This window comes from Puma concolor, chromosome E2, assembly GCF_028749965.1.
Source record: "Puma concolor isolate L17-30 chromosome E2, mPumCon1.1.hap2, whole genome shotgun sequence".
Taxonomy (NCBI): Eukaryota; Metazoa; Chordata; class Mammalia; order Carnivora; family Felidae; genus Puma; species Puma concolor.
In genome coordinates, this window is record NC_141681.1 from 19188563 (window position 1) to 19211006 (window position 22444).

The following is a 22444-nucleotide window of genomic DNA, read 5'->3' on the forward strand; positions in this document are numbered from 1 at the left end:
GGCCCGGGGGGCGGGCGGAGGAAGTGAGCGCAGCGGGGAGGAATGCGAGCGGGCGGGGCGCGGCGGCCGGGAGCGGCGGGGACTGCCCGGCAGGCAGCCGGGGCGGCGGGGCCGAGCGCGCGCGATGCCTCACTTCACCGTGGTGCCGGTGGACGGGCCGAGGCGCGGCGACTATGACAACCTCGAGGGTCTCAGTTGGGTGGACTACGGGGAGCGCGCGGAGCGGGAGGACTCGGACGGTGAGGGCGCGCGGGGTGGGGGCCTTGGCGGGGGCAGGGGAGCGGGCCACGCGTGGCCCGCGCTCGCACATACATCCGAACCGTGAGAGCACACGTCGATGCGGGCCCAACTTTTGTTAGCCTGCGCTGCCGCCACCTCCCTCGCTTCGCTGGCGCAGACACTATTTCCCTGGGCCCCCGGCGCCCGCGGCTGGGCTGCCCTCCCCACCCCAGCTCCTCCCATGCGGGCCGCGGGCGGGGGCTGCAGACGTGGCCGACTAAGGAGGCCAGGCCAGTGGGGCCGCCCGGATAGTGAATACCGCCGAGCACCCCCATCTCTGGCCCTTCCCGGATGGGAGCACAGCCACGTCTCGGACCCCAGTTCCTCCACCTTCTGTGAACCTCCCCCAGCCTCCTCTCGCCTCGCCTGTCCATTTGCGCTTCAGTGACTCTTTCCCAGAGACTAACCTACCCTCTCTCCTCCCCCAGCCGTATGGCGCCAGGCTTTGCCTGCCTGAGGGGGTCTGTGGCTAACTGCCTGTGAGCGCACTCGTGTTGATCCCACCTTGGGGCTGTAGGTACAGTGGGCATCTGTAGAGCACTCCACAGAACCAGGCTTGTCTAGGCGCTTCACGTGAATTAACTCGTTTAATCCTCCCAATTTCTCTCATGGGATGGGTCCTGTTACTCAACTTAGGAAGGAGTGAACTGAAGAGTGGAGCAGTTATATAATTTGCCTCAAGGGATTCAAACCCAGGCTTAAGAAACTCCAGCACCCTCTTAACCTAGGTGTTAGAACTGAGCTTAAAGGTATATCCACCCCCCCCCCCTTCTCCCAGGTTCCTGCCTCCCTCCAGACCCCTTTCTCCACCTCCCACCACGAGAGGCCAGGGATGGGGGTGGGGGAGCTGTCATTGCCGAGACTCACTCTTGGAAAATGTGTCTGTACATATAGCAGCAGCATATGTATGTGCTTGTGCAAGTGTGTAGCTGTGGCTCTCACACCTGACTGCTATGTGTGGAGATGGCACCGGACAGTGGTGTGGGCTGCTGGACATGTAGGTTTTATAGGCTTGATGGTGTGTGCATGCACACACCCCACCTCCACCCCCTGCCCCGAGCCTTGTTCCAGTGGTCAGCAAGAGCCAGCATCCCCTGCTTCCCTGTTAGCTCTGGAAGGCTCTTCTCCCCCAGAGGCTGGGCCAGCCTGCATCCCTAGGATCAGCCTAGGATTAGCCTTGCAGCTGCGGGCCAGCAGAATGAGCCTAGCCTCTGGCCCCGCCTTGGCCTCTCAGGGTGTCTGGAGGGACCTGGAGCCACATTGGCTGCGTCCTGCTAGGTCCCTCCAAGCCGGACGAGCTCCTCCCACTATCCCCTTCCTTCTTCTCTTGCTCCTTTGCAGCCAGAACTTGGCTGTGTCTGCGGTATGGGGGACACAATGCGCCCTGGTGAGTGCTTACGATCCTTCTTGGTGGGTACTGCAAAGGGTCAAAGGGCACAAAACAGCCTCAGATCCATCTCGTGGGGCCACACCAACCTGGTACCTGAATCTCTCAAGGCCCCTACTTCTGCTCCAAGGGGTGCAGATGGGCCTCTCATCCAGCCCACTATGGCCTGTGGGCAGGGGTGGGGAGCTTCCAGAGGGGTACCTCTGGCAGATGCCTGTGAGCACGGGGATGAGGAATCTCACCTGGGCCCCCAGTTATAGCTGGTGTGTTCACAGCTGCTGGTAAGGACACACATATATGTGTACCTCACAGGTAGTCCCCAAGGCCCACACCATGCTCTGATTCACTGGGGGTCTCAGGTTGGTATTTGAGCAGCTTTGGCCTGGCAGGCATGCCCAGACCTGCCCTGGAATTTTTGGAATAGCTGAAGGCCGTACAGACATCCAGGCACTGCTTAGGTCCCTGCACATTCCCACAGTTCTGTTGGAGCTGTCATTAAACAAGTCTTTGGGAAAATCCAAGGAATGACTGGCGCCAGATTGTCCCTTTTCTGATGCATCTGGGTAGTTGGAAGAGTGGCTGTTACTTATCTCTACTTCATAGAAGAGGAAACCAAAGCAGCACAGAGAGGGTAAGCAGATTGCCCTGGGGTCACACAGAAGGAGGTTCTGGAATCGAAGCCAGGCAAATTGCAATCCCCAGTCACTCTTCTCTAGTTAAAGGCTTGTAGCGCACCCTGGGATGAACTGGGACCCAGAGTAGGAGTAGGAAACCTGAAGGTTAGCACTCACCTGGTTCTAGTGGATCCTGGGATCCAGATTTGGGCCCTCTCACTGGGTGACCTTGTCTCTGACTCTCTCTGAGCCTTATTTCGTTGTTACTAAAAGGGGGCAAATGGTATCTACTGAAGTGTTGCTGTGAGGACTAAACACAACTCTCAGATGGGCTCTCAGCCACTCTGGAGTCATGGCTGAAAGGACAAGGGATTGGCTAGATTTTGGAGGAGTATTCACAGGCACTTTGGGAGGACTGCTACATGCTGAACTCTGCAGTTTTTGGATACTAGTGCGGTTTTCCTCAGACAGACAGGCAACAGTGGTGGGATAGACTGAAGTGCATGAGTTTAGCATAATTTATCGTTTATTTCCAACCTACTTCCACAAAAGGGTCAGAAGAGATAAATGCAACAAAAGTGACTCCCCAAAGGACTGTCACTGTCAGATCATAACCATGAAGAGGAAGAGGGCAAGGATGAGATGAGACAGATGGTGACTGCATCTAAAGAGTAAATTTAGCTTAGAGATTCCTGGCAGTCAGTGCACGAAGGGAAATAAGATGGGCTCTATAGTTGCCATTTTCTGACAAAATGAAGCATCTGATTCATTTAGGGCAGACACTTTTTTTGTTTTGGTTTGGTTTTTTGGTCACAAAACCCAAGAGTACGTTTCAGAGGGCTTCTCACTGAAGGGCTGGTAATATAACGAGCACTGTTACTAGGTTTTCTGATTTTTCTTGTGGCTCTTTATCCTGATCTTGAACAAATATCAAGGGCACGGCAAATGTCAGAGGGCATCTGAGGAGCTAAATGACCCCCTGAGGCTTTAACATGACTCGGTGGGCTGGCTTGACCTCCCGCTGCCTTTGTCACTGTGTTGTTGACGTTGACCTACACACAATCGGGTAGCTCATGAGACTGAGCAGCTTGGCTCACTTAGCTACTCCAGGTTACTGAATGAGGCAACGTACTGTTTTCACATGCTGTGGGAAGGAAGAGCTGACTTTGCCCTGAAAATTGTCATCGACACGCTTTACTTCTCAGTCTCTGGGTCATAAAGAATCCACAGTACAGCACCTACTGAGTTTTGTTGCCTCAGAGAAGGCAAGTTAAACCCTATACCAATGGCGAGAGGATATATCAGATGGACGATGAATCATTCAGCATTCTTAGCTCCAAACAAGAGAAGTGACTTTTGGGCATTTAACCAGAGAAGGCTGACAGATAGCTCTCACAGAACAAGGCATGGCCAGTGCGTGGCTGGAACATTCCACTAGTCTGAGTCGGTGATGACAATTCTGTTGCCACCTCCATCAATGGACACCAGGCTAACACTGCTGCCACAGTTATTGCCATCCAACACCAACATGGCTCTTTTGAACTAAGATGAGAGATTTCCATTTGCTATGAGGCCTCTAGGCACTACAGCAGTTGCCATACCGTCTTGAGGAGGGGGTTGGGGGGAAGCATTTAACGATTAGAAAAGGAGACCTTCATGTCTTCTGCCTGCTCAGTGGAAAACTGGGAATGTCACCCACCGAAACTAACAAAGGATAAAGTTTGGAAAACAGGGCAATCAGAAAAAACAGACAAGCTTTGAGACTTGAGTCAGGTTTATTAAAAAAAAACAAAACTCACCTGGCTCCTTTCTGGGAGGTTTCCTTGGCAGGAGACACTCTGACCAGCCCCAGGGTGGATGCATGGAAGCTGGTAATGGTCGTGCACTTAGTCTGGGGCAAGTCCCTGAGATCTGGGGACAGGGAGACCAACAGGGCTCCCGCTAGTAGCCCTTGCTCAGTGCAAGAGCCACCTAATCCGGCTTTGGTAGGGCTTTCTTAGGAGACCCTTGATGGCTTCTTGCAACTACTTCCGCCCGCTGGACAGCCCTTGCCCCTCCTCCCAGCATGCCCCGGGTTGCCCTCCAGGACGCCTCCGCGTGGTGCATGGTGGGATAGCTAGCAGGGGGCCCGCTGGCCATGGCAGCTGAAGGCGCCCCGTGGAGCTTCATTTATCTGGAAGGCAGCACCCAGTCATGCCCTGAGGACGCCGAGCCCTTGGCGCCTAGCACGCTGGGTATTCCAGATAGGCCTGGGAAAGAGGAGTTGGGGCACAGGGGTGGGGGTGGTCTGAGGGCAGGCTGGAGTCTGGCCACGCCCCCCAAGCTGGCTCCTCCCCTCAGCGTTAACACGTGGTTGTGCCAGTATGCCTCGGGCCTTCCCACCCATGCCCTAGGGCAAATGATGCCCACTCTTTTGATCGTTTACCGCCCTGGCCATTCCGGCCCTTCACGGAGGCTGTCAGGGTACGCTGGTGAGCCTGAGGCCCAGCCTGGTAACACTGGCCCCTGAAGTGCTCCACAGAGATGATGTTTTGTGGGCTGGCTTGTTGGGCTGGTGTGCTAGGGGCTCAGGAGGCATTCCCTAACTGGGATTCTGCCCCTCTCTCTTCACAGGACATGGCAACCACAGAGAGAGCAGCCCTTTCCTTTGTCCCTTGGAGGCTTCCAGAGGAAGTGACTACTACGACAGGAACCTGGCACTGTTTGAGGTAGCTGAAGAGCCATTCTGGGCCACAGGTGTGGCAGGCAGGTGGGAGTGGGGGCAGGAGCCTTTCACAACTCAGACCTTAGCTAAGCAGGCAGTCTGGACAGTTATGTCACCTAATGTCTCGGCTCCTCCTTCAGTCTCCCTTTGTCTGTTTCCCTTGGCCCTTTGAACTGAAACTGCTCTCCCAGAGGCCACTCACAATCCCACACCATCGCCGCCTCCATGGGTGATTTCCACGTAGCCCCTCAGCAAGGTAACCATCTGTCAGGATTTCTCCCCTCAGGATTTCTTTTTTTCCCCTTTACTCACAGTATTTCTCTTTCTTCCCTCTCCTGTGAACTCTTCCTTGTCCTCTCTGGTTGGCTCCGCTGACTCTGTCCTTGTGTTTACAGAGGCCTGGTCCTTCTTACTGGATCTACTTTCTCTCTCCACACCTGCAGCCTCATTGGACACCTGTCTGGAAACATTCCCAGTTTTATGCCTCTGAACTTGAGTTTTATCCTTTTCAGACTCAAATTCAGAAGTTGGATGGAGATTTTTAAGACATGGTTTAGGCCTCTAAACTCTGACACACATTCAGCTGACTGTCCCATGAGAATCTCCTGGGCTTCTCAATCTCCACATGCCCCAAAAGACCTCCATCTTCACTTCTCACTCCAAACCGGTTTCTCCTTGTGTGTAGGGTCAGAAGGGAGCTGACAGGGAAAACTAAATGTGGGCAAGACATAGGTAGCCCTACGGTGCTGGGGAGGGTGCAGGAACAGGGAAAGCCTAGACTCAGGTGGCGGTTGGGGAGCCTGAGCCCTGGAAGGCCTCCTGGCCTAGAAAGCAGCAAATTTCTGCAGCAAAGGCTTTGACCTGGCTCCACCCCAAGATGGGCCAGGATCCTACCTTGGGGATTGAGGTGTGTTACAAGGCCTGGGGCCTGGGGGTAAGACCATCTGTTTAGCTCAGGGTTTGGGCAAATAAGAGAGACTTCACTTGTTCCAGGCATCCCCCTTTTGGCTTCCTTGGTCACTGTGATGACTTTTTTATGGGAGAGTTGAGGGCAGACGTGAGTCCCAGAGGCCCACTTATAGCTGGAAGGGAGCCAGGCAGAACAGGCAGGATGAAGTGTGCCATTCGCCTGTCTGCCAGGCCTGCCCTGCCCTGCCCTCACCCCTGAGGCAGGTCTTTTTCATAAATGCGCTGGTAGTGATTGTAGCCAAGATGAGGCAGAGAGAAGCAGTCAGTGGGCTGAGTCTTTGAGTGGCACGTGCTGGGGTGTGGCACCCACACCTGCCCAGTAGGCTGGCTTGGGCTTCCCCAGGCAAGAGTGGCATCAGGCCCAGGCCTGCCTGAGGGCTTACAAGGGGACAGGGGCCAGGCTGCTGGCCACCACAGGTAGCCTGGCACTGGCCAGGCCCATTGCCAGATTACCCTGTGGCTCTGTTTACAGGAAGAGCTGGACATCCGCCCAAAGGTATCATCTCTCCTGGGCAAGCTCGTCAGCTACACCAACCTCACACAGGGCGCCAAGGAACATGAGGAAGCTGAGAGTGGGGAGGGCACCCGCCGGAGAGCAGCCAAGGTAAGCTGGTCAGGGGCAGCAGAGGGGCCATTGCCAGGAAGACTGACTCAACACTCTGGAATTGGCAGTTGTGAGCAACCCAGGGGAAGTGGGTACCAGGTATGGTGAGCATGGATGATGGGCACTAAGTGCCTTGGGCTCAAGAAAGCTTTAAGGGGTGGGCTAAAGAGGAGACCCTGAAGGAGACAGAGGGCCGGGTAGGCCCTCAGCAATGATAGTGAGAGTGACAGCTGCTTTTTCTCTGACCTCTGTGTGTGACATCATGCTCAGCAGTGGACTTGGGTTCTTGCATTGTCATCTTTACGACAAAGCTATGAAACGTGCTACTTTCACCCTTAGTTTACAGATAAGGAAATTGAGTGTCAGGGGTGTTAAGTGACTCACCTAAGGTGACTCAGCCAGACAAGATAATTGTGTACACTAGAAGGCAGATTTGTGGATTCATCGTGAGCTATACTACCGTAGAAGGCCAGAGCTCTGGCTCCATCCGTCAGGATAGATGAGGGTGTTACCTTGGGAATCAGGAACCTGGTTGTCCATTGGGACTGTGTAACCAGGTGACCAAAACCTACCCATCACTGTGTTGCCTCCATTGGCAGACTTCTCCAACAGCCCCTGTGTTCCTTGAGTGCCAGGGTTAGGGGGGGTGATTGGAACAAAACACTGCCTCTTGGGGCTTCCCTATCCCTCTCCTGGCCCCATCCCCCATTGCTATCCAGGCCTCTGGCCCTCCAGCCCTCCTCTCTCTTCAGAATGACTTTACATGTCTTTGCTCAGCTCCCCTATAGGTGGGGCTCAGTTTAACTGAAGACTGGAGGGTTGTTTTTTTTTTTACATTTTCAATTTGGAGGCAAGGAGCCCTCCCTCTCCCTTACTGACTCCCTGAGGTTTGGGAAATAGCTGTGGCTTAGAAGAAGGTTGGGTTTGGCTGGTACCAGCTGTAGTGTTCTTGCTGGAGTTCAGCACAGACCAAAGAAATTCTTGGTTGGGATAAACTGGGGACCCAGCCTCAGACCTGGTCATGAAATGTGGACCTTGAAGGGGTGGCCCAAGGAGAGGGTAGATGAGGCCGTTGTGCACCCCTCACTTTACTCCTCCAGGAGGCAAACAAGCCCCCACTTCAGGGAGGGCAGCTGAGATCTTGAGGTCACACAGACTGGACCCCCACCCTATCCTGCTGGTTGTGATTTTGCTGTCGTTTTCTGGACTGCACATGGCAGAGAACCCTGAGTATCCCTGGCTATCCTTATTCAGCCCTGCAGGGGGTAGCCTCTGAGTGTTGCCTGCAGTGGATGGTAGAATCCTTTAAAAAAATTTTTTTATTTTTTATTTTTTATTTTGAAAGAGAGAGAGAAGGAGAGAGCTCATGAGCAAGGCAAGGGCAGAGGGGGAGAGAGGGACAGAATCCCAAAACGGGCTTGATCCCATAATGTGAGCCGAAATCAAGGGTCAGATGCTTATCCAACAGAGTCACTCAGGTGTCCTCTTTTTAAAATTTTATGTATGTATGTATGTATGTATGTATGTATGTATGTAGTGAGAGAGAGAGAGAGAGAGAGAGAGAGGTAGAATCCTTGATAAGAGCCTCTCTTTGTTCCTTAGGGCCAAGTCCAGGGAGCTGGTGACGAGGAGTAAAAAGGTCCCTGAGAAAGGCTAGTGCACATCCCAACAGGACTGTCACAAGGAAGTCTGGGTTGGTAAAGGGTCATGGTCCCTTAGCTTTATGAGGAGGCTTTCAGGATGTTGGGGCTCAGTTTCAGCTTACCTGCCCAGCTTATTGGCCCTAGGGTTAGGATGTGGGAGGATAGCAAGGCTGTCTCAGTTCCAGTGGCTTTTCCTATGGAGGAAGGAGAAGGCTGGTCCAGTCCCTAGTGAGTCAGCAGGTATCTAGGGAGTTGGAGCTACTGAGCTGTGGTCCTCACCCAGGATGGGTCCGAGCAGGGCAATCATGAAAGGAGGCATAAAGCAGGAAGGGTGGGCCCCCAACCAGACCCAAGGCAGCCTCTCCATGGCAGCTGCTCTGGCTCTGGCCTGATGACCTTCGCAGGCTGCCAGAGGTTATTTGGGGATGCAGAAAGCATTTCCGGCCCTGCCCTTTCCCACACTGCCCTTTCCCCAGAGTGACTCAGCTTAGAATGGGGGTAGGGCTGGGAGCTGCCACTATCCAGTGTGTGGTCCAGGGCCTCGGTGAAGGGCTCAGAGCCCAGATAAGGTGTCACCAGTTCAAGGGACCATTTGTTTTTACTTGTGCCTTTCCAGGCTCTTCTGAGGTCCCTTTAGACTGCACAGAGATCCTGCCCCAGGCCTGGACCCTTCAGAAAAGTTCCTGTGGCCACATAGTTCTCTTTCCCACCCCACTCCAGCTTGCTGGGTCTGTGGTGGAAGCTCTTAGGGCCCTGCTACCCTAGGCTGCATTCGTGGGGGCTCAGTTTTTCAAAAGATGCTAGCCTTGCCTCTTGTGTCAGCTTCTGCCCTGGCCTCCTGGCTGGCCCCTACTCTGCCCTTAGAAAGTTGAGAAATCCTGCCTGGATTTGCCCACTGGACCTTCCTTACCTGATCTTCACCTTGAGTTTTTATGGTTTATGCAGGATTTTCCTAGCAGGTTATCCCAGGGGCCTTCCAAGACACCACTCACTGGGCTCAGGACCACCTTCTGGGTACCTTTGGGGCCTACTCATGATAGGAAAGTAAACAAACCAAGTATAACCCGCTATGGTCATGAGACATTCGAGTGAACTGTTACCATGACCTATAGTGACTACTGTGCTAAGAAAAGTGTATCAGATGTGTTGAGGGGATGCAAGAGGAAGTACCAACTCAACCTAAGGCAACTCAGGAGAAGTTCCCAGAAGGGGTAACAGTTAAAGCCCCCTGAAGGTGTAACTGAAGAGTTTGCCAGGCAATGAGGCAGGACTGACCCTTCCAGGCAGAGATGAGCACACGTTGTCATCAGGGGCTGAAGCTGTCAAAGAAGGTGATGGGGCATACCTGGTGGCCCAAACTGGGGAGTCTGGCGCACACTGTGGATTATAGGAGAGACAATGCAGAGGGTTTTCAACAGGGATGATGAGATTGGACTTGGTTTTCAGTGACCCTCTATGGCCGCAGAGTGGGCTGGAGTGTAGAGAGGTCGACAGGCACCGGAAGGCACCATCCAGGTGCCACAGGTATAGTGCCCCAGGTTCAAGGGGCTGAGGCTGAAGTAAGGCAGGCTGATTTAGGGCAGCTTGGGAGGCAGACTGGGCAGGACTTAGTATCCACCTGGACTGGAGCTGACTGGAGTTGAGGGCTGGAGAGGGAGTCCCAGGGACAACTTCTTGGACTCTGACATGGGTGACATGACACCTGCTGGGTGAGATGGTGGGCATCAGGACAGACCTTTCTTTCCAGAAGTTTAACAGAAAAGAGGAAGGGAAGGGAGCAGTACCTTGAGGGGGAGGTGAGGCTCAAAAGCTCACAGGTGGGGTTTTGAAAAGAAGCAGGTTTTGTACCTTTCCAGTCCCAAACACCTTCATATATGGAAATCAACATAGATACCCCAGCTGTCACCCACCCGCCCTGTGCTCCCCAGGACTTACACTTGGGATTTCCCTCTCCAACCTATTCTCTGATAGAACACCCTGGGAATAAGGGGATTCTGAGTGATCAGAGGCTGACCTTCCATGGTGCACCTGAGACCCCCTGATGTTCTTTGTTCCCCCCCTCCCTTTTTGCTTCACAGGCACCCAGTATGGGCACCCTAATGGGGGTGTACCTGCCCTGCCTACAGAATATCTTCGGGGTTATCCTGTTCTTGAGGCTGACCTGGATGGTGGGCACGGCCGGTGTGTTGCAGGCTCTCCTCGTCGTGCTCATCTGCTGCTGCTGTGTGAGTATCCTCACCGGGGTGCGGGCCACAGCCCCTTCACAGAGCCCACCCGGCTGAGCTGCTCACCTAAGCCCTCCTTCCCACAGACTTTGCTGACGGCCATCTCCATGAGTGCCATCGCCACCAACGGTGTGGTTCCAGGTGGGTAAGCGCCACCCAAGCCTGATGGGAAGAAGGGGCCCAGGATCTGCCTTGACATGCCCAGGAACCCTCATTGCCAAGCCACGCCCTCCTTCCCCCCAAATAGTTCTCTGGTGAGGGCGTATTTGCTGACTCTGACGGTGCCAACACTTAGGAGCATCCTTGCTTGACAGAGTTTGAGATTGCTGTTATGTTTTATGTTTTGTTTGTTTAGTTTAAAAGTAATTTTTTTAAAGCGTACTGCGACTGACAAAGAAGATGATGGAACACATAGGGTGGCCCAAACCAAAAGTCTGGACACTATGGTTTATAGGATAGACAATGTAGAAGGTTTTCATTTTCAGCAGGGATAATGAGATTGCACTTAGTTCTCAGAGACCCCATTTATTTACTTATTCAACCATTAAAAACAATTTTTTTTAATGTTTACTTTTGAGAGAAAGGGAGAGAGAATGATAGGGGGAGGGGCAGAGATTGTGAGACAGAGGATCTGAAGCGGGCTCTGTGCTGAGAGCAGAGAGCCCAATGTGTGGCTCGAACTCATGAGCCGTGAGGTCATAACCTGAGCTGAAGTCAGACGATTCACTGATTGAGCCACCCAGGAACCCCTATTTAACCATTTTTTCAAAAGTTTTAATTTATTTGTTATTTTGAGAGAGAGGGTGAGAGCATGAGCGGGGAAGGGGCAGAGAGAGAGGGAGAGAGAGAATCCCAAGCAGGCTCCATGGTGTCAGTGCAGAGCCCAACTTGGGGCTTGAATCCATGGACCTTGAGATCATGACCTCAGCAGAAATCAAGAGCCAGATGCTTAACCAACTGAGCCACCCAGGTGCCCCTATTCAACTATTTTTTACACTGATGTGGATTTCTGAATATGTATTTTATTTTTTGGATCATAATCTAGCACTGTCGTTATTTATTTTGTTGCAAATGAATATTGAAGAATAATTTCTTCAAACTGTTTCACTTTGGCTGCTTCGCTATTCAGGTGGGCTTCTGTGTCTGGATTTTTTTTTTTAATAACAGCTTTATTAGTAGTCGTGTAAAAGTAATAGGGGGAAAAAGGGAATATATGATTACCATAAAAAGGTTTGAAAATGAAGAAAAATATTTAAAAGAAAATTGAAAGAATCCATAATCCCACCATCCTGAGTTAGAAACAGTTTATTTGGTTATTTAAACAGGATTGATAGGATACCTATAGCTGTACCTAATATATATGGATTTTTCTCCTGCTCTTGGGATCTATTTCTCCACTGTTGTAAACACTGTCACACAGATCTCTGTTTTGCACAGATCTCTGTTCACAACCCTGTCAGTCCCTTAAGGAGAAGATCCTAGAGTTAGGATTACAGCATGGTGGCAGGCCCTGTGCTGGGCCCTGGGAACAAAAAAATGACAACACAGCCCTTGCCTTTGTCTGGAGGAGTCAGACTAACAGACACAGCCCTAGGGAAGGGTAAGGCAGGCTGAGATGGGACATACTTAGCTAGAGGAGGCTGTAGGGACTGGCCCGAGTGCAGGGAGTTGGAGGACAGTGGGCCAGCACTGGAGCACTGCTGTGGATTAGAGCTGCCCTAGCAAAGCAGTCATTTTACTGGCCCATGCTGGGTGTTGGAATCAGATGGGAGAGGGGTTCAGCCCCAGCCTGGCCACTTACTAACCACACAGCCTTGGGCAAACCTCCCAACCCTCTGTTCATCTGTAAGTGGGAAAAACAGTCCCTGTCACACTGGGTGGTTGTGAGGGGTTGTCTTGGGGGAAACCCCCTTACAGAAGAACCAGCCTTGACTTTCTCTGTTGTAGCCGGGGGCTCCTATTTCATGATTTCCCGCTCGCTGGGGCCAGAATTTGGAGGCGCTGTGGGCCTGTGCTTCTACCTGGGAACAACATTTGCTGCAGCCATGTACATCCTAGGTGCCATTGAGATCTTGCTGGTGAGTTAGGCTAAGCTCTGGCCAATTCTGGTCTTCTGCATGTAGTCCCTTTCCTATTGGTTCAGGCTGCTCATGCTCCCCTCACCTCTGGCCAAGGTCTGGGGCTTCTAATATGAAAGGCCTTCTCGAGGGAGAAAGATCTGTGCTCACGCCAGTCTCCCCTTCAACCCTTACCAGTTTGGGCCAGGCAGGGAAGGGGCCTGGCTGCCTTCACCTTGGCCCTAAGTGTTCCACTCATCTGGGCATATTTCAGCCATAGCACGTGGTCTGTAAACTGTTGCATTTAACTGAGTGATCTTGGTGATCATACAGAGCCTACTTCCTGGGCTTGTGTAGACTCTGGCCAGGTCTGTCTCCCCCAGGGCTCTATGCCAAGGATCTGTGTTGTCCTCGTCCCTAAACCAGGGTGAACAGGACCTTGTCTGGAGGCCAGTGCCCCTTCCATGAGCCCCATGTGTGCTCTGACTCAGCTTCCCCCTCCCCACTGGACTTCCCCAGCTGGTGAAGAAGAGATGGAGGGGTAGTGGGGAGTGCAGGGTAACCAGTGCCCACCCCTGGAGATCCAGACAGTAGATGTTTAGAGGAACTGCCTGGCTACTCCCACCTCCAGGTTCTTTGCCTGTAGAATGGCTCTGCTCCTGGATCTCTTCTGGGGTAGGGGAGGGGGGTTGTTTTTTGTTTTTCTATTTCCCACATTCCTACATTTATTATTTGGATTTTTTCTCTAAGGAAAATGTGTCCTCTCTCCCATTTACTTATTTTTTAATTTTTTTTTTTTCCAACGTTTTATTTATTTTTGGGACAGAGAGAGACAGAGCATGAACGGGGGAGGGGCAGAGAGAGAGAGGGAGACACAGAATCGAAAACAGGCTCCAGGCTCTGAGCCATCAGCCCAGAGCCCGACGCGGGGCTCGAACTCACGGACCGCGAGATCGTGACCTGGCTGAAGTCGGACGCCCAACCGACTGCGCCACCCAGGCGCCCCCCATTTACTTATTTAACCGTGTATTTATATCAGTGTGGACTCCTGGATATTTATTTTATTCTTTGGCTCACAACCCAATACTATCATTTATTATTGTTGGCTGTTTATTTGTTGGTTGTTTAGCTATTCAGGTTGTCTCCTGTGTCTGAATTTATTTTATTTTATTTTATTTTATTTTATTTTATTTTATTTTATTTTATTTTTAAAAATTTTTTTTCAACGTTTATTTTATTTTTGAGACAGAGAGAGACAGAGCATGAACAGGGGAGGGGCAGAGAGAGAGGGAGACACAGAATCTGAAACAGGCTGCAGGCTCTGAGCGGTCAGCACAGAGCCCGACGCGGGGCTCGAACCCACGGGCCACGAGATCATGACCTGAGCCAGTCAGACGCTCAACCGACCAAGCCACCCAGGCGCCCCTGAATTCTTTTTTTTTTTAAATAATAGCTTTATTAAGATATAATTCACATACCATATGATTCACTACCTATTTAAAGTATACAAGTTAATGGTTTTTAGTATATTCACAGTTGTGCAACCATCACCACAATCGAATTTGGAACATTGTCATCCCCCCAAGAAGAAGAAACCCCATACTTGTTGGTAGTCACTCCCCATTCCCCCCAGCCCTAGGCAACCATTAATTTGCTTTCTGTCATTGATCACATTTATACATTGTGGACATTTCATATAAATGGACTCATATACTATGGTTTTTTTGTGTCTTTTTCTGAATATTAAAGGAAAAAGAAAACCAAAATGACAGGACTCACTTTCCAAATAGGAAGATCGAACTTTCTTTATCTGTCTTGTTTCAGACCTACATTGCCCCACCAGCTGCCATTTTTTACCCAGCGGGTGCTCATGATACATCAAGTGCCACCTTGAATAATATGCGGGTATATGGGACCATTTTTCTGACCTTCATGACCCTAGTGGTGTTTGTTGGTGTCAAGTATGTGAACAAATTTGCCTCACTCTTCCTGGCCTGTGTGATCATCTCCATCCTGTCCATCTATGCCGGGGGCATCAAGTCAATTTTTGACCCTCCTGTGTTTCCGTAAGTAACCTGGGAATACCTCCAGACATTGCACTGACATTCCTCCCAAGTAGTGGCCTTTGATGCCATGAGTCCCGAGACTGCAGGATGGGCCTCTAGCTGAGCAGGTGCTGATGCTTCTGCTCCCCCCCCCCCCCAACAGAGTGTGCATGCTGGGCAACAGGACCCTGTCCCGGGACCAGTTTGACGTCTGTGCCAAGACGGCCATGGTGAACAATGAGACAGTGGCCACCCAGCTATGGAAACTCTTCTGCCACAGCCCCAACCTTACCACTGATTCCTGTGACCCCTACTTCCTGGTCAACAATGTGACCGAGATCCCTGGCATCCCTGGTGCGGCTGCTGGTGTGCTCCAGGGTGCGTCCTCCCTCCCATCCTCCTGCTTCTGACCCACAGGCTGAGCAGGAGGCAGGCAGTAGAGCACAGAGCTGTCCTTGTGTGGCCAGCTCAGGAAGGGGGGCAGTCTGGCTGCCTTCCCAGCCCAGCAGTGTCCTCTCAGCCTGGCTCCTGGCAGCTAGGTTTTGAGTGAAAAGAGCCTGTTTGGCCAGTATCCCAGGCATGCAGCAGCCCCCAGAAAGTTCTGGCAGCCCCTCTCCCCAGTCATCAGCCCCTGACGCTGCCTGGGATTGTTCTCACAAGAGCCATAAAGGGCCTCTGTCTAGGAGGCAGGCAGTGGTGACGCTCTGGCCGATGGTGGTTCAGCCACCTTTGTCTGTCAGACCTCTAGCCAGAAGAGCTCCTTCCCTGTGGCTGATGCTACCCCACCCCATCCTGAACCCCCAGAGCCTCTCACATCTGCAGCCTCTGGCTGGGCTGCCCCAAACTGCCCCTGGGAAGTAAGTGGGGCTGCGGTAGTGATACTGCTGCCCCCACAGAAAACCTGTGGAGTGCCTACCTGGAGAAGGGCGAGGTCGTGGAGAAGCACGGACTGCCTTCCACAGATGCCCTTGGCCTGAAGGAGAGCCTGCCCCTGTACGTGGTGGCTGACATCGCCACATCCTTCACCGTGCTGGTCGGCATCTTCTTTCCCTCCGTAACAGGTGAGTACTTCTTGCCCACCCACCCAGCCCTGCCCTGTCTCCCAGGGGAGCCCCTGAGGATGTCTTGTTTTTGGAGGCATTATGGCTGGCTCAAACCGCTCCGGGGACCTCCGGGATGCCCAGAAGTCCATTCCTGTGGGGACCATTCTGGCCATTGTTACGACCTCCCTTGTGTGTATCCTTTCCCGGGCCTGGAGTGGGCGGGGAGGGGGGCGGGAGGCACTCACCTACGTGTAAGTTACCAGCTGGCACTCACAGACATACCACACACGTGTGGACACATACACACCTTACTCTTCACGTGCATGCGCTTGAGGGGTGTGTGCACAACACGAAATCCTCAGCTGCGTCTACTGGCTAAGGCTAGGACAAGGGGCGTGTGGGTTCTGTGTGGGGAATGAGTGGGGACAACAGTGGCAGCAGAGGCCTAGCTTTCCTTGACACAGCTGCAGACTTCAGCAGCGTGGTTCTCTTTGGCGCCTGCATCGAGGGTGTGGTACTCCGGGACAAGTGAGTGACCTGGGCCCCTCCCTGTGGAAGGGGGCTCAGCTTTTGCCTGCCCTGACACCAGCTCCCCTCGTGCGCGTGGTCCCACACATGTCCTCAGGCTGCTGGTTGCCAATGGTGGTCTGTGCCACCAGGTGAGTCCGGCCCCACCAGGACTTTTTCTTCTGAGAGGATGGTGACATCAGGACCAGGGCTGGGCTGAGGGAGAGGATAGGGGCTGGTGGACTAGCCTTCTCTGCTGAGGGGCCAGAGCTCTGCCCACCATAGCCATCCTTCCTGACTGCTGACATCCCTCGCTCTGGGCAGCCCCACCCAGGGCTTGGGGGCTCCTTGCCTGGAGCATGGCCTGAGCCTGGCCCCTGCAGGTACGGTGATGGCGTCAGCAGGAACCTGGTGGTGGGCACATTGGCCTGGCCTTCGCCCTGGGTCATCGTCATCGGCTCCTTCTTCTCAACTTGTGGTGCCGGCCTACAAAGCCTCACTGGGGCACCACGCCTATTGCAGGCCATCGCCAAGGACAACATCATTCCCTTCCTCAGGGTGAGCCCATCTGCACTCCCCCATAGCCTGGGTACTGCGGGTCTCTCACACTGGCTGGGGTAGAGGGGTAGTGGATATGGATGCATTGCATCCTGCTGGGGCCTGTGGTAGGGCCTCTGGTGGCCCCAGGGCCACGTAACCTTCCATGGGAAGTTGCTGAGGGCTGCCCTGGCCCTGCCCTGATGTTGGCAGAGCTCCTTGTGGCCACAATCCTCAGGGCCTGTCTATGGCTCATCCATAACAGAGAGGCCCGGAGAGATGGGAGGGGAGAGAAACTTGTGGTACCTATCGGGACAGGTGTGGGTGTGACCTGAGCCCCAGAGGGGGATCTTGGGGATGATGGAGGCCAGGCTGTGGCTTATGGCCCAAGGTGTGGGATGGGGGTGATGGGACCAGCTTCTTCCCTCACTGACCCTGCTCACTCTGGTGTATGCAGGTATTTGGCCATGGAAAGGCAAATGGTGAACCAACGTGGGCACTCCTCCTGACGGCACTCATTGCTGAGCTGGGCATCCTCATCGCTTCCCTTGACATGGTGGCCCCCATTCTATCCATGTGAGCTGGGGGGCAGGACAGGGGAATGGTCTTGGGAAGGGCTCCACGCACCCTCAGCACCCCTCAGCCAAGGGCCCTAGCACCTCCCTATGACTCTGTCTCGTGTTGAGGATGCAGCTGGGAGACGTGTCAGGCTGTATGGGGAGAAGTGTGCATGGCAGAACGCAGCCTACCTCTACATGCAGGAGTGAGCCTGGCACTTATGCAGGAGTTTTACAGAGACCAACAGGTCCCACACTCCTCCATGGGAGACTCTCAGAGCGAACAGCCAGAGCCCTCCCCTCCCGGACACAGCAAGCACCTAGTGCCTAGTGCCTTGAGGAAGCCACCACTGCTCCACCCATCTGTTTTAGAAGTTGTTTGCTTTTACTTTGTTATTTTTAATTTTTTTTTAATGTTTATATTTGAGACAGAGACAGAACGTGAGCAGGGGAGGGGCAGAGATAGAGAGGGAGACACAGAATCTGAAACAGGCTCCAGGCTCTGAGCGGTCAGCACAGAGCCCGATGCGGGGCTCGAATCCACGAACTGTGAGATCATGACCTGAGCCGAAGTCAGACGCTCAACCGACTGAGCCACCCAGGTGCCCCAGAAGTTGTTTGCTTTTAAATGTTCTGTAGTCGGCTAGGCATTTGAGATCCCCAGTGCCCTGCGGGAGGTGATCAGCAGGTGGCAATTTCTGGGGATCCCTGAGGCAGAGCTCATGTGGTTACTGTGTTCACCTCTGCCAGTGGCTACTCCATTTCTCCTCACACATCTCATTCTATTGCCCATGTTCCCTCTTGCTTGCTCGGTTATCACAGGACTACTACTCACTGCCCCAGTCAACCTATAGGCCTGAAAGGTCCTCCTTCCCCCTGGAGGTAGCCCCCCCAGCCTCAGCCAGGCCTGCCAAAGTCAGTCTTCTCTTATTCCCCACTGCAGCCCAGCTCCACCAGTGCATAAATGCACACCTGAAACTGTTCTTGCCACCGTCATAGGGTGGTGACCCCTCACTGCCCAAGCCAGAGCACGTATCTCAGCCTTTATCAGGTGGCTCTATCTTGCAGCCCTAATGGGACTGACCATTTCCCCCTTCTGGGGGTTTCTGCCCCTGACCTGCCCTCTCTAGTAAGACTTCCTGCCTTCTTGTCTGCCCTTTCTTTCCAGCCAGCTGAAGGGCTCACGCAGCAGGCCTCGCCCATGTCCCAGTCTCCTACACCCACCACGGTATCCCTCAAGCATCTCTAGTTCAGTGTATGCCAAATGACCCTTTTGTATTCCCTTGAGGTTCTCTTCTCCACACTCATGACAGCCCCTCATCCAACTGGTCACCCAGGCCAGAGGCCTGAATATTGTCCAGCCATCTCCAGACACTGAGCAGTCCTCAGCACCATCCTTTCCACTGTTCCCCCTGCCTGCAGCCCACCTTCCCACCTTGTCAACCTGTGGACACTTGCCCGTCCTCTAAGACCTGGCTCTGTGGATGCCCTTACAGAAGTCCCATCTGCCTCAGGCTGTGAGGCTGAGGAGACCTGGCTGAGCCCACATAGGGCAGGGCCTTGACACTCAGTTCCTAGTTCAGCTCCAGCCTGGGGAAGATCATGTATATCAGGCACCTGGATCCCAAGGAGGCCGCTCTGTACCAACTATTCCCTGTGCTGCAGGTTCTTTCTGATGTGTTACCTGTTTGTGAACCTGGCCTGCGCTGTGCAGACACTCCTAAGGACACCCAATTGGCGGCCACGGTTCAAGTACTATCACTGGTAAGTGCCAGCTGGACCTCTGAGCCAAGTCCTCTGACACAAGAACTTTGAGGGAAGCTAGGAGCCCCATCCAGGATGGAGTTTGAATTTCGGGGACAGTGTTTGCTATTGGTGAGAGATTGGGGGGTTGGAGGCTTGGCTTGGGGCCCTACTGATCTTTCCTGATTCTGGCCCTTCCCCACTCTGGCCCAGGGCGCTATCCTTCCTGGGCATGAGCCTCTGCCTGGCCCTTATGTTTGTCTCCTCCTGGTACTATGCCCTGGTCGCCATGCTCATTGCGGGCATGATCTACAAGTACATTGAATACCAAGGGTGAGTGCGGGGCTGCCACCTGGCTGGGACAAGTGGGGTAGTCTGTATGCTGGGTTTGGGGGAGCTGAGCCATCTTTCACTAGCCACCATGGGTGCGGGGCTGGGGGTCTGTGACTTGGGGGGCTGGCGCCTTCCATCTCACATACACATGGACAGAATCCCATGGGTGGGCCCGGGGCTCATCGGCTTGTGGTTGGCCCCTGCAGGGCCGAGAAGGAGTGGGGTGATGGGATCCGAGGGCTGTCCTTGAGTGCTGCCCGCTATGCACTGTTACGGCTAGAGGAGGGGCCTCCTCACACGAAGAACTGGCGGTGAGTTCACATCCAGACTGACAGGAGCCACTCAAGGTACTCAGGGGGTTGCTGTGAGGGTGGGAGGGTCAAGAGGTGCTGGTTCTCCCTCCCTAGTCCATGTTCCCTGTCCTGGGGTTGCCAGTGGTGCCCTTGGATCCCTGCTACTCACACTGGTGGGGGCATGTGAGCTGAGAAGGGAAGAAGAGGGGCTTCCTGGAAACCTCTGGCCCAGGTCTCAGGCTCCCCATCTGGCCACTGCAGGCCTCAGCTGCTGGTGCTGCTGAAGCTAGACGAGGACCTTCACGTGAAGTACCCACGGCTCCTCACTTTCGCCTCCCAGCTTAAGGCTGGCAAGGGCCTGACCATCGTCGGTTCTGTCATCCAGGGCAGCTTCTTGGAGAGCTATGGCGAGGCCCAGGCTGCTGAGCAGGTGCCTGCTGTAGGGGGTGGGGAGCTGACTAGAGGTGTCTGGGCTGCAGCTGGCTCCTAGGAGAAGGGGACTAATCCTGACCAGCCAGGTGGACCGCACTGCTGCCACGTGAGAGCTGGAGCAAGGGGGTATGGCTGTCGCATCTTAAAAACACGGCCTCTGGGTGGGCAGCTTACCTCCTTCTCCTCCCCCACCTGCACCTCCAAGTCATTCCGTTGGGAGGGAACCCAGGAGAGGGAACGCTAATGGCCTCACCTTCTGACCCTGGTATGTTTCCTACAGACAATCAAGAATATGATGGAAATTGAGAAGGTGAAGGGCTTCTGCCAGGTGGTGGTAGCCAGCAAGGTGCGAGAGGGGCTGGCCCACCTCATCCAGTCTTGTGGCCTGGGTGGCATGAGGCATAACTCTGTGGTGCTGGGCTGGCCCTATGGCTGGCGACAGAGCGAGGACCCACGTGCCTGGAAGACCTTTATTGGTTTGTGATGGGAAAGATAGGTCCTGGGCTCAGCTGTGTGGGAGAGGGGCTGGGGATCAGGTGAGGGCAGAGGCCAGAGGGCCATGGGCTGGCAGTCAGCAGTGGCCTTCTTCCCCAGACACTGTGCGCTGCACCACAGCAGCGCACTTGGCCCTGCTCGTGCCCAAGAACATCGCCTTCTACCCCAGCAACCATGAGCGCTACCTAGAGGGCCACATTGACGTGTGGTGGATTGTGCACGACGGTGGCATGCTTATGCTTTTGCCCTTTCTGCTGCGCCAGCACAAGGTGGGCCTGGTGGGTGGGCCCTGGTGGCAAGCGCTGGGCCCTTGGAGGGGTGGAATGTGACTAAACCACCCACCTGCTCCCGTGCCACAGGTGTGGAGGAAGTGCCGGATGCGCATCTTTACGGTGGCCCAGATGGATGACAACAGCATCCAGATGAAGAAGGATCTGGCCATCTTCCTGTACCACCTACGCCTTGAGGCAGAGGTGGAGGTGGTAGAGATGGTGAGTCACCTGCCCCTGTGGCCCTGTGGATACCCTGTCCCATGCAGCCCATTCTTCATGGCCCACTCTCTCTCTAGCATAACAGCGACATCTCTGCATATACCTATGAGCGGACACTAATGATGGAACAGCGGTCCCAGATGCTGCGGCAGATGAGGCTGACCAAGACAGAGCGGGAGCGAGAAGTCAGTGGCTTTCTTGTTTGGGGCAGGGGTGGGTGGCAGGTCAGGCCTTTGGAGACACCATTAGTTTGGGACATCAGAATGAGGCCCTCCTTTTCCCATGGAACTGAGGCCACCTCCTCTGATTTTCCTCAGGCCCAGCTGGTCAAGGACCGGCACTCAGCCCTGCGCCTGGAGAGCCTGTACTCGGACGAGGAAGATGACTCTGCAGCTGGGGCTGACAAGATCCAGATGACATGGACTCGGGACAAGTACATGGCAGCTGAGTCCTGGGACCCCAGCCACGCCCCTGACAATTTCCGGGAGCTGGTGCATATTAAACCGTGAGTGCAGCAAGAATGGACCCAACCACACTGGAGTGTGGGGGTGGGATGGGGCCGTACACAGTCTTTGGGGGGGCCAGAGGTGGGGCCCACGATCAGCTGCATTACCTGCAGGGACCAGTCCAATGTGCGGCGCATGCACACCGCTGTGAAGCTCAATGAAGTCATTGTCACTCGCTCCCACGATGCCCGCCTGGTCCTACTGAACATGCCTGGCCCACCCAAGAACAGCGAAGGTGATGAGAACTGTATCCTTTTGTGGAGAGGCAGGCAGTGGGGAGGTGGACACACAGGAGGTCAGGCCAGGAGCTCTTCTCTCTAGATGAGGGGGTGAGAGCTTACCCCAGCCCTGATTAGTAGGCCAGATTTCCCTGGGTGCCCTTGGTCCTGGTGCTGCCTCCTTGACCTGATGCTCTACAGATATGGAGTTCCTGGAGGTGCTGACCGAAGGCCTTGAGCGTGTGCTGTTGGTGCGTGGCGGTGGCCGTGAAGTGATCACCATCTACTCCTGAGCCTCATATACACTTGTGGCTTAGAGTGGAGGTGTCCAGGGTAACAGCCCCCTCCCAGCACCCACCCACCAGCCCTGCTTTGCCTGGCCCTGCCCCGGACCCAGCTTTGCTAGGTCTCCTTGGAGACTGGGACTGGGCCTGGCAATGGAGAAGGATCCAAGGTACTGACGGACCCTGAGAGGTTTGGGGACTTTCCCATCCAGCACCCCAGGAGAGGACTGGTGGGAGCTGATGTGGGATTTGAAGGCAGCCTGCCCAGGAATGCTATTTATTGCATATTTATTGTTTGGATGTCACCATCAGAGAGGAGGGGAAGGGTGGTGAGGGAGGGGGGTCTGGCCCAGCCCACCTGCAGGAAGATCTGGCTCAGGCTACTGTGGGCAGGGACCCCCACGGAGCAAAGCGCAATGGAACTGTCCAGCTGAGGCCTGACTTTTTTCAATAAAACATTGTGTACTTCTGGGCCTCC

At 54.1% G+C, this 22444-nt stretch overlaps 1 protein-coding gene across 3 annotated transcripts; it reads left to right on the plus strand.

The window, feature by feature from the left end:
* The first annotated feature begins 57 nt into the window (after nt 1-57).
* Nucleotides 58-22439, plus strand: SLC12A4 (solute carrier family 12 member 4). Of its 3 annotated transcripts, none has more exons than XM_086689123.1 (24): nt 58-239; nt 4894-4988; nt 6426-6557; nt 10279-10425; nt 10512-10566; nt 12373-12503; nt 14307-14548; nt 14691-14905; nt 15424-15588; nt 15665-15763; nt 16041-16098; nt 16461-16635; nt 17072-17190; nt 18837-18935; nt 19128-19247; nt 19454-19558; nt 19802-19970; nt 20253-20448; nt 20567-20736; nt 20827-20958; nt 21036-21143; nt 21276-21463; nt 21578-21711; nt 21884-22439. In XM_086689123.1, the coding sequence occupies exons 1-24, from the start codon at nt 125-127 to the stop codon at nt 21973-21975; spliced, it is 3261 nt and encodes a 1086-aa protein (XP_086545249.1). In that variant the 5' UTR covers nt 58-124; the 3' UTR covers nt 21976-22439. The 3 variants fall into 3 exon arrangements, with proteins under 3 accessions (XP_086545249.1, XP_025776432.1, XP_025776431.1); XM_025920647.2 differs by lacking the exon at nt 58-239 and adding an exon at nt 1630-1666; XM_025920646.2 differs by lacking the exon at nt 58-239 and adding an exon at nt 4403-4514.
* The last annotated feature ends 5 nt before the right edge of the window (nt 22440-22444 follow it).